The sequence below is a fragment of the Lemur catta genome, chromosome 17 (genome assembly GCF_020740605.2).
Source record: "Lemur catta isolate mLemCat1 chromosome 17, mLemCat1.pri, whole genome shotgun sequence".
NCBI classification, from domain to species: Eukaryota; Metazoa; Chordata; class Mammalia; order Primates; family Lemuridae; genus Lemur; species Lemur catta.
Window position 1 is genome coordinate 6,633,760 of NC_059144.1, and position 11,554 is coordinate 6,645,313.

At 43.6% G+C, this 11,554-nt stretch overlaps 1 protein-coding gene across 1 annotated transcript; it reads right to left on the reverse strand.

Annotated features, from left to right (window-relative positions):
- Nucleotides 1-1,067: 1,067 nt before the first annotated feature.
- On the reverse strand, nt 1,068-2,152 carry LOC123622218 (heterogeneous nuclear ribonucleoprotein F-like). The gene is given in 2 exon segments (XM_045528410.1): nt 1,068-2,038; nt 2,041-2,152. Coding segments are annotated over 2 exon segments (1,083 nt in total).
- Between the last annotated feature and the right edge of the window lie 9,402 nt (nt 2,153-11,554).

Here is an 11,554-nt window from a genome sequence, read left to right on the forward strand (position 1 = left end):
TGTTAGGAGTTTTAAAAGGGCCTTCCTGCCCTGTTTGATGAGAGGATCAGGGGATTTGTGAACCTGCAATCGGAGAGATCTGTCAACTTACATTAACTTAGCCCGGGTTCCTAGGAATGGTATCTGGATCCCAGACTCTGGACTTGATGGTAAAGCCCTTGTATGGAGAAAAACAAGGAGAGCGCCTTCGAGTTCCAGTATAGATTCTGAGAGGCATCCCAAGGCCTTTGGCATACTTCTCAAAGCCACTGAACAATATTGTGAGAAGATGGCCTCCTTGATAGATTTTTTTTAACGTTTTATTAAACTTTTATTTAGCCTCATTGTAAGACTATAAGGGAGATCATAGATTTGATGTATGAAATTTTAAAATTCACACTAAAATACATTAGGAATAAAATGAATTCAACAACCCATTTTGCTACCTTTTGCTGAGTAGATAATCTTGTGCCAGTCATTGTGAAAAAAATCTTTTTTAAGAAAGTAATTTTGTTAACAAACAATTTAACAAGTTTCACTTAGCAAAATACACCCAAAAGGAAATCACAGTACAAAGAAAGTTTTAAGTCAAGGCCTCACCAGTTCCTACAGTATTAGTATTCTGTTTCAATTCTCAAAACTAACTCTTAAAAAGCTTAAACTTAACCTAAAAGATTTTAAATGAAAATATAAACTAGAATGAACAAACATGACAAATATTTCTTTTTGAATCAAGGGGCTAGCACCTTTGAGTTTTCCAAAAAAGCACGTCTCCCCAGTGTGTTCACTGCGTGCGGCGGCAAAAGGTCCGTATTGAACATACTTAAACTACTGAAGCTCAGATAACGTCACTCTGAAGTATACTACCAAAATGTTAATTGGGAAAAGCTGAAAATAGTTTTAGTTTGCTCAATATCACATGCTAGAAGAAAAGTTTGCAGAGGTAATTTTTTTTTAATCCAGATTTGACAAACTCGTGGTGCAAAATGGGCCCCAGAGCTTCCTCTAGCGTTGTAACTGCTCTTCATTCATTGCTTGTTGGCTGCCTGTGAAAATTTGATTGAAAAAACTTCAGCATTCCTACAAAACTAATCGTATCCGCCCAGGCTGTTCTGACCGCCGCAGCCCCCCGCGGCAGCCGCTCGCGGACGACTCTCCGGACGGCTGCAAGTGGCCTGGGCTGCCGACACCCCGTGCCTCGCGTCGCCCGGCCGCTGTTGGCCCCGTCGCCGGCCCGGCTGTCGAATCAGGAAGAGTCCTCTGTGACCGTGCTGCGTGCTGGCCCCGTCTCCGGACGTAGCCGCCACAGGCTCTTCGCGAGCGGCGAACTCCACGTCCGCCTTGCATCCGGGCGAGCTCAGCGGAGAGAAGTTGTAAATGTCCCCCTCGGTGGCTTTGTGAGGAAGTCCTCTCCTGTGGCCGCAGTGCCCGGTGGGGCTCTGCACCGAGCTCGCCATCCCAGTATCTGTGGTCGCACGTGCCTGCGAGACAGCAGCCGAGGGCTCCCCCGAACAGGTCGGCGGTGAAGCCGCAGCCGCCCCCGAGGCCGGGCCGCACGATGCCGGCGTGTCTCCAGCCGCGCCAGCGCGGGCACGGCCCGGCCTCCGCACAGACGCGCGCTTCCGAGGGGCTCCGAGTGGGCCCCGACCCCCTCCCGACCGCTCTCGGACGCCCGCGTGCGCCCGTGCCCTGTCCTCGCCTTGCGCCTCCCCAGAGCCTCCTCGGCCAACTCCTGTAGTCCTGCCCTCAGGGTCCACAGGCCATGTGATCCCGTTTGGCACGACTTCCAACCCTGAGTAGAAGTGGACAATTTCTTCCTTTGTGCGTCCAAACGGGAGTCCTCGAAGACGGACGAAGCCATGGGCACTGGTGGCACCGCTGTGCTTCAACACCCAATCCACCTCGGTCCTGTGGGACTTGAACACCTCCATGTACCGGTGCCCCGTGCTTTCCTTGTCTTTCTTCAGGGCCATTTTTACATCATCTTCTGATTCAAGGTCAACAAAAGCCTCGCCCCTCTGCCTGCCCTCGCTCGTGTAGATGGAATGAACGCCCGCGGCCCGTCACGAACCGTGCAGTCGGAGAGGAAGCTCTGCACGTCCTCCACAGAGCAGGACCAGGGCAGGCCGCGGAGCTTGGCCACAAAACCGTCACCTTCCTCGAGGCCTAGCATCACGGACACTTGGCAGGGCGGATGTCAGACAAGCTTGGGCATAGCTTTTTTTGAGACTTAAAGAACAACCTTGAAACCTTCAGTGGTTGACAGTTTGTTCCGGTAGGTAACAAATTGTCCTAAAAAAACAGTGATATTGGTGGTGTGGCTTTGGAACCCCTGCACTCAGCAGAGCAGCCGGCAGTCTCTGGGGCTGGCTGCTTTAAATTCCTCCAGGCAAGGTGGCCACCGGGAAGCCCTTTATAGCCCCAAGGTTGACACAATTAAACCTCCCCTGATAGATTGTTATTAATGACTGTGTCTATTCTCAATCCTGCCACCCTTTTCCCTTTACAACACGACTGTTTAGAGGTTCTGGAGACTGTATTCCAGCAGGATGGATCTGTCAGATCAGCCAATGCCAGAACAGGTTGGGATTTTCTCACTAGTGGAACAGCTTTATGGACATCGAAGGACAGGATATGTGGTGATCATAGCAGTGGTGCTGCCACCTGAGACTTCAGCCCAGGAAGCTGAGTTGCAGTTATCAAGAGGAAAAAGGTAAACATCTAATGTGCTTTTATGATTGTACCTTCTCATAGTGCCATTTGAAAGAAAAGGAGTCTCCTGACAGCAGGAGATAAGAATATTAAGTATGCCACTGAAATAATGGCTATGATACAGGCTGTGGCTGAGCCCGGGGAGGTGGCCAACATGGCAAAAAGAAGTCAGGCCACTGGTAGAGCCACTGAGAAGACCACAGGAGGCAATCTGTTCTCTGAAAGCCACTGGAGGTAATCTGTTCTCTGGGCCTTGATACCCCAGGTCGATTTAGACCCCCATTAAAGCTAAAGACTGGGCCTCTCCCATTTGGAATGGCAGTGTAAGTAGACGCAGAATTCTCACGACCTCATTCTCCTGCTTGAAGCTTTGGTGCGGCCTCTTTTGAGGCAGCTACACACATTAGACGTGTGATGCCTTAATGGATTTGGAGAACCTCATTTGGGAAAACCCCATTTACAATGGGCCATTCGTGTGCTTGCCTTACCGGATTTGGTGAGGCTTCATTTGGGAAGATCCTGTGTGCAACAAACTATTTATATGCTCGAGATGGTCCAAGGACAGAGAGGTGGCCCATTGCACAGGGAGCCCAACATGTAGTGGGCCTAACCCTTGTGATGACTGACACTTTCACTCGTTATTAGTAGATGGCTTTTGAGGCTGGGAATGGAGAGAGTGTCTAAAGCTCCAAGATAGGCTCCTACCAGGAGTTGCTGGCCTGGGACAGGGCCTTTGCCGAGTTCCTCTGCATGTCACCAGCATGGAGCAGAACAAGTCTCAGAGGATGATGGGCTGATGGACATCAGCAGTCCAGGGAAAGAGGCCAAGCAGGTGGAGAATGGCATGCTGGTGGTGATGGACGCTGTGGACAGGCAGCTGCAGAGACAGCTCAGCAGCTCCCCCTCCCACATCGAGGATGTCAACAAGCACCACAGCAGCATGGCCAAGCTGCACAAATCTGAGGCCAAGAAGAAAGGGACCTGGAAACCAACAGAGGCAGACAGGCTCAGATAGCCTATTGTCAACAGGACCCAAGAGCCCAGGGAGCCTTGGACATTTCACAAGGTGACTACTCCATGGTGGTGTTGTATCCTGTGGTCTGCACCTGGATCTACTGCACAATGTCCTGTGGTCACCCATGAACTTGAGTGGAGCCTCAGTGGGAACCAGGTCTATTCAGTGATCCCACAGGTCATCAAGATGTTCGTAGGCTCCCCTCCTCCATGGACACACTTTTGAATCGGAGATAACCCAGCAAGTAAGCGAAGTCCTACATCTAAAATAAAAATTACATACACTCTAAAATCAATGCAGAAAAGTAGAATAGGGTATTGCTATTTGTCCCCCTCTGAATAAGGATGTCCCTCAGAAGCAGGCTTAAGTTAAACCCCTAAGAAATAATTTATGAGAGACCCCCTTTTTTTTTTTGAGACAGAGTCTCACTCTCTTGCCTGGGCTAGAGTGCCGTGGCGTCAGCCTAGCTCACAGCAACCTCAAACTCCTGGGCTCAAGCGATCCTCCTGCCTCAGCCTCCCAAGTAGCTGGGACTACAGACACGTACCAACATGCCCGGCTAATTGTTTCTGTATATATATTTTAGCTGTCCAGATCATTTCTTTCTATCTTTAGTAGAGACGAGGTCTCACTCTTGCTCAGGCTGGTCTCGAACTCCTGACCTCGAGCGATCCTCCCGCCTCGGCCTCCCAGAGTGCTAGGATTACAGGCATGAGCCACCTCGCCCGGCCTGAGAGACCCTTCTTAGCACCTCGAGGTAAGTATGGTAATATAACCGTGAGTAAAAAGCGGGGTAAAGCAATATGCCAAGTGAGCGGTCGGGGAGTAACCGCTGTGTGTGAGTCTGCCTCTTCCGGGTCCCCACCCCAGCTGGAAACAAAGAAGCGGAAGAGACCCCATGAAGTGCCTCTAACAGCTCACACCTTCTGAAATTGTCAGAAATGAAATCTTGGGTCCCACAGAAGAAGAGAACTAAGTCCCCAGTGGAGGGGCCAGCCTTTAGGCAATCTAAAGTAACTGTTTAGGGAAGGAGAAAAATGAAAATGTTAATTTTTTTTTTTTTTTTTGCTAACCTTTCTTTGATTATTTGTTCTGTCTATAGGATGGAGAGATAAGTCCTTAGTGAGGATTTCCCCAGGGCGTTCGCCTCTTCTGTTGATTTGCATTTGTCATCTGTATATGATTTCTGAATTTGCATGAATTTGCAGAAGCTGTTCTCTCGGATCACCTACAGGGTGCTTTCCTGCCCAGCCCTAGATCAGACATTGTCTACGAGGCAACAGTGCATTTTGCCTTGCCAGTCCTCCTTGTTGTCATTATTGCTTATGATTTTTTTCTACTGTTGTGTAAATATACTGTCAAAGTTTCACAATGACGTATATAAGCATAAACCTTCCATCTAAAACGCTGCCCCCATTTCAGTAGAAAGTAGCCTGATGACTATGATCCCCTTCCTCCCATAGATAGGGAAGCGTAAAATTAAGAGTGGGGGGTGTGTAACAGAGAATGGCCTGAAAAAAAAAACTGACAAAAATTTAAGGACATCTATTAATACAAAAATTTGTGAGGAAGGCAAGAGTCTGTAATATTTGAACCAAGACTTTTCTCTTCCTCGCTCTCCCAGCTCAGCAAGGCGAGACTCCACTCCAGGCTGCTGGCAGCTCCCTCTCCTGCCACCACCCAGGCAGAGAGCACCATGCAAGCGCTTTCCATCCTTCCTCCAGCTGCCTGTTGCTGAGGCTCGGTCCTGGGAGACTGTGGTTGAGAGGTGGGGCTCCCACTTGCCCTGGCCCATGAGGCTGTGGCTCCACGCCAGGACAGGCAAGCTACTGCTCCCACCTGAGATCCTCAGCTCCAACATGGTGTCGCTCAGAGAGAAGCTTGCTGTTGTCCCCACCTTCAGCTGAGTCCTGGCCCAGAGATTTTGCCTGGGTAAATAAACAGGCCATAAAACGTCTCCTAACCTTTTCCCAAAGGAACTAACATCATCTGCTACAGAGCATGGAGAGACTCAAGCCGGAGGGCGCTCTCAAGAACCACGGAGGCTGTGAAACACACTGGAGGAGTCACACACACGCAATACACACTCAACTGTAGGTGGACAGTTTGCAGGAAGCAGTAGGGAATAAAAGAACTGGGGGGAGCCATCCTGGGGTCAGAACAAATATCAAACAGTGACCCCAGAAACTAATCCTTCAAAGGAGTCAGAATTTGGGGAGGTTTTTTGGGGAGGAGGTGTCAGGATTTGATTGGATTAGTTTTGAACAATTTATGCCCCCAGGGCATTGTTGAAAACAATAGAGCAATCTTTTGGCAATTAGTGGTTTAACAGATAGAGGTGGTCAGGCAAAGAGGAAGAGAGCTCTACCAAAATCACTGTCTTCCCAGGTGACTGTGGGCATGCCCAAAGCTGCACCTCCCTGGGGACCAGCATCACAGGCTGAACACTGGGGGAGGGGCTTAAAACTCTGAAAAATAAAAAATAAAAATAGATAAATGTCACTAAAATAATCCAGTCAGTCACCAAATAAGCAAACAAGGAGATGACCCAGTGGGAGGGTGCTATAGAGGGAAACAGTACCCAGAACTACAATATATTATCCAAAATGTTGAGTTTCCAACAAAAAGGAATGAAGCATGTAAAGAAAGAGGAAAGTATGACCCATATACTGGTGGGGAAAAGTTAAAAACAGGCAATGGACACTGCATGTGAAAGAGAGAAGATGTTGGATTTATCAGAAAAAGACTTTAAAATAGCCTTATAAACATGTTCACAGAACTAAAGGAAACCATGATTAAAGAAGTCAACAATAGTAGGACAAGGCTGCATACTAAGAGAGAAATTATTTTAAAAGAACCAAATGAAAGTTACAGCATTTGAAAAGGACAATAACTGATTTTTAAGAATTAACTAGCAGAAGAAAGAATAAGTGAATGTGAAGATAGATTGATAGAGATTAGGGAAGCAGTAATGGGAGTATCAGGATAGCAGAAAAAGAAGCAGAAAAAATATTCAAAGAAATAATAGCTGAAAATCTCCAAAGTTATTGAGAAATAGTAACTTGAGCATCCCAGAACTTCTAAATGTTTGTATTAAGAAAGAAGAAAGATCGCAACTCAGTAAAGTAACTTGTCACCTTAAGACACTGGAAAAAGAGCAAACTAGACCTAAAGCAAGCAGAAGGAGGAAAATCATAAAGATGAGATCAGAAATTAATAAAAAGCAATAGAGAAAAATCAATGAAAGCAAAAGCTTTAAAAAAAATCAACAGAATTGACAAATCTTTAGCAAGATTAACAAAGAAAAAGAGAGAAAAGACTCAAATTACTAGAATCAGAAATTAAAGAGGGTACATTACTACTGGTTTTATGGAAATAAAAAAGATTACAAAGGCATACTGTGAATGATTACATGCCACCAAATTAGGTAACGTTGATGATGTCTTTGTCCATTTATGCTGCTATAACAAAATACCACAGACTGGGTAATTTATAAATAGAAGTTTATTTCTCACAGTTCTGGAAAATGGGAAGTCTTAAGATTAAGGCGCTGACAAATTCAGTGTCTGGTAAGGGCTCGCTCTTGGCTTCCAAGTTGGTGCCTTGTTGCTGCATCCTCACATGGTGGAAAGGCAAAAAGGGAACTCTAAATTTTTTTTTTTTTAATTAGCCAGGCATAGTGGCATACTCCTGTATTCTGTATTCCCAGCTACTCGGGAGGCTGAGGTAGGAGGATCCACTTGACCCCAGGAGTTCAAGACTAACCTGGATGACATAGCGAGACTCTGTCTCCAAAAAAAAAAAAAAGAAAGAAAGAAAGAAAAGAAAAGCAACTACCCACAAAGAAAAGCTCAAGTCCAGAATTCTTCACCACTGAATTTTATCATACAGTTAGAGAAAAATTAATATCAATTCCTCACAAACTCTCTCAAAAAATAGAAGAGGAAGGAACACTTCCCAATTCATTCTGTGAAGCCAGGATTACCCTGATACCAAAACCAGACAAAGATATCACAAGAAAACTACAGACTAATATTTGTTGTGAATATTTATGTAAAAAATCTTCAACAAAATACTAGAAAACCAAATCCAGCAACAGAAGGAAAGAAATATACACCATGATCAGGTGAGATTTATCCCAGGAATGTAAGGGTAGTTCAACATCCAAAATTCAAATAATGTAATACATCATATCAATAGAATTTTTAAATCACATAGTCATCTCTATAAATGCAGAAAAAGCATTTGACAAAATCCAACACCTTTTCAGAATAAAAACATTCAAGAAAGTACGTATATATGGGAACTTCCTAAACCTGATTTTAAAAAACATCTACAAAAAACTCACAGCTAACATCATAATTAATGTGGTGAAAGATTGGATGGTTTCCCCCTAAGATCAGGAACAAGGTGAAGATATTTGTTCTCACAATGTCTATTCAACATTTGTGCTGGAGGTTCTAGCCAAGACAATTAGGCAAGATAAAGAAATAGAAGATACCCAGATTGAAAAAGAAGTAAAACTATTGCTGTTTGTAGATGACATCATCATGTATATAGAAAATCCTAAGGAATACACTAACATAAACTATTAGACCTAATTACACAAAATCAGTTAGGCTACAGGGTCGAGAGCAAAAATCAATTATATTTCTACATAGCAGCAGTTAATCCAAAAGTGAAATTAAGAAAACAACTCCATTTACAATAGCATCAAAAAGAATAAACTATTGAGGAATAAATTTAACAAAAGTGCAAAAGTATTACTCTGAAAACTACAAAACATTGTTGAAAGAAATTAAAGATCTAAATATTAGAAAAACATCCAATGTTCATGAATCATAAAACTTAATATTGTTAAGATGGCAATACTTCCCAAACTGATCTACACATTCAGCACAATTCTTATCAGAATCCTAACCGACAACTTCACAGAAATTGATAAACTGATTCTAAAATTAATATGGAATTGTATGGGACCCAGAATAATCAAAACAATTCTGAAAAAGAACAAAATAAGAGGACTCACACATTCCAGTTTCAAAACTTACTACAAAGCAACAGTAATCAAGATAGCATGGTACTGGCCCAAGGATAGATGTATCAATGGAATAGATTTGAGAGTCCAGAAATAAACCTGGACACCTCTCATCAAATTATTTTGTTAAAGACGCCAAGACCATCCCATGGGGAAAGAATAGTCTTCAACAAATGGTGTTGGAACAATGGTATTCCTCATGCAAAGAATAAAGTTGGACCCTTGCATCATGCCATGTACAAAAATTATGGGTGAAAAACCCAAATGTAAGAGCTAAAACTCCTAGAAAAAAACACAGGGGTCACTCTTCATGACATTGACTTTGGCAAAGGATTTAACATTAGCTATGGCAACAAAAGCACAAGCAATAAAAGAAAAAAATAAGTAAGCTGGACTTCATCAAATAAAAAATTTGTGTTTCAAAGGGCATCATCAAAATAGTGAAAAAGCACCCCACAAAATGGGAAAAGATATTCACAAGTCTCATGAGGGACTTGTATCCAGAATATATAAGAAACTCTTAAAACTCAATAATAAAAAGACACCCCAATTTTAAAAATAGGCAAAAATAGACATTTCTCCAAGGAACTTATACAAATGGCCAATAAACATATGAAAAGATGCTCAACATCATTAGTTATCAGAGAAAGGCTAGTTAAACTGGCAATAGATATCACTTCACACCCACTAAGATGGCTAGAATCAAAAAGTCAGAAAACAGCCAGGTGTGGTGGCTCTCGCTGGTAATCCCAGCACTCTGGGAGACCAAGGCAGAAGGGTCACTTGAGGCTAGGAGTCGGAGACCAGCCTGGGCAACATAGCAAGACCCCATCTCTACAAAGAATAAAAGAATTAGCCAGGCATGGTGGTGCACACCTGGAGTCCTAACTACTAGGGAAGCTGAGATAGGAGGATCTCTTGAGCCCAGGAGTTCAAGGCTATAGTGAGCTATGATTGTGCCACTGTACTCCAACCTGGATGACAGAGACCCTGTTTCAAAAAAAAAAAAAAAGTAATAAGTATTAGGGAGGATGTGGCAGAATCAGGACTCTCATACACTGCTTGCGGGAACGTAGTGTAGCCACTGTGGAAGACAGTCTGATAGTTCCTCTCTGATTAGACAGAGTTACCATATGATCCAGCAATTCCACTCCTAGGTATATACTGAAGAGAAATGAAAACAAGTCCACACAAAAATTTGTACACAAATGCTCATAGCAGCATTATTCATGTAGCTAAAAGGTGTTAACAACCCAAACTGATGAATCAACTGTAATCAACAATCTATCAATTGGCAAGTGGATAAACAAAATGTGTCCTATCTAAACCGCTGGAATACTATTCAGCCACAAAAAGGAACGAAGTACTGACACCTGCTACAACATAGATGAACCTTGAAAACATTAATATTATGGTCAGTGAAAGAAGCCAGGCGCAAAAAGCCATACATTCTATGATTCCATGCATACGAAATGTCCAAAACAGGGACTCTACAGAGACAGAAAGTAGATTACAGGTTACCAGGAGCTTGAAGGAGGGTTAAGAATGGACAGATATGGGAAGATAGCTTAAGGGTCTAGGGTGCTTTAAGATGATGAAGATGATCTAAAGTTGACCGTGGTCATGGTTGCCCATGTCTATGAAGACACTAAAAACCACTGAATTGTACACTTTAAAAAGGTGAATTGTACGGTATGTGAATTATGTCTCAAAAAAGCTGTTTTTAAAAATGAAGGTGGGGCCGGGCGCGGTGGCTCACGCCTGTAATCCTAGCACTCTGGGAGGCTGAGGCGGGTGGATCGTTGAGCTCAGGAGTTCGAGACCAGCCTGAGCAAGAGCAAAACCCCGTCTCTACTAAAAATAGAAAGAAATTATATGGACAGCTAAAAATATATATAGAAAAAATTAGCCGGGCATGGTGGCACATGTCTGTAGTCTCAGCTACTCAGGAGGCTGAGGCAGGAGGATCGCTTGAGCCCAGGAGTTTGAGGTTGCTGTGAGCTAGGCTGATGCCACGGCACTCACTCTAGCCCGGGCAACAGAGTGAGACTCTCTCTCAAAAAAAAAAAAAAAAAAAAAAATGAAGGTGGGACAGTATAGCTTCCACATACAATTGAGAAAACTGTAAGAGAAGTCATCTCTAAGAACTCCAGATAATCATTTATTTATTAATATGTGCTCATTAGTTTCTCAGCAATTGTTTGTAGCTTTTATTGTAGAGGTTTTGCACATTTTTTGATACATTTATTTCTTTTTCTAAGCATTCTGTTTGGACATGATGGTAAATGGGATTATGTATTAGTTTGCTAGGGCTGCCACGACAAAGTACCACAACTGGGTGGATCATAACAGCAAAAATGTATTCTCTCTCAGCTTTGGAGACTATAAATCCAAAATCCAGATGTCAGCAGGATTGATTCCCTCTGGATGTTCTAAGCACGATGTTTCACGCCTCTCTCCTTGCTTCTGGTAGTCACTGGCAATCCTTGGCATTCCTTGGCTTGTAGATGCATCACTCCAATCTCTGCCTCTGCCTTCACATGGTGTTTTCCCCTATGTGTCTCCGTCTCTTCTAAGGACACCAGTCATTAGATTTGGGGCCCACTCTAATCCAGCATGGTATCATCTTAACTTGACACATCTGCAAAGACCCTATTTCCAAATGAGGTCACATTCACAGGTACTGGGCATTAGGATTTCAACATTATCTTCTTGGTCAGTATATCTTTCGGGGGGACTCAATTCAACACACAACAGGCTATTTTTTAATTTCATTTTCCAGTTGACTGCAATAGGAATACAATATTTTT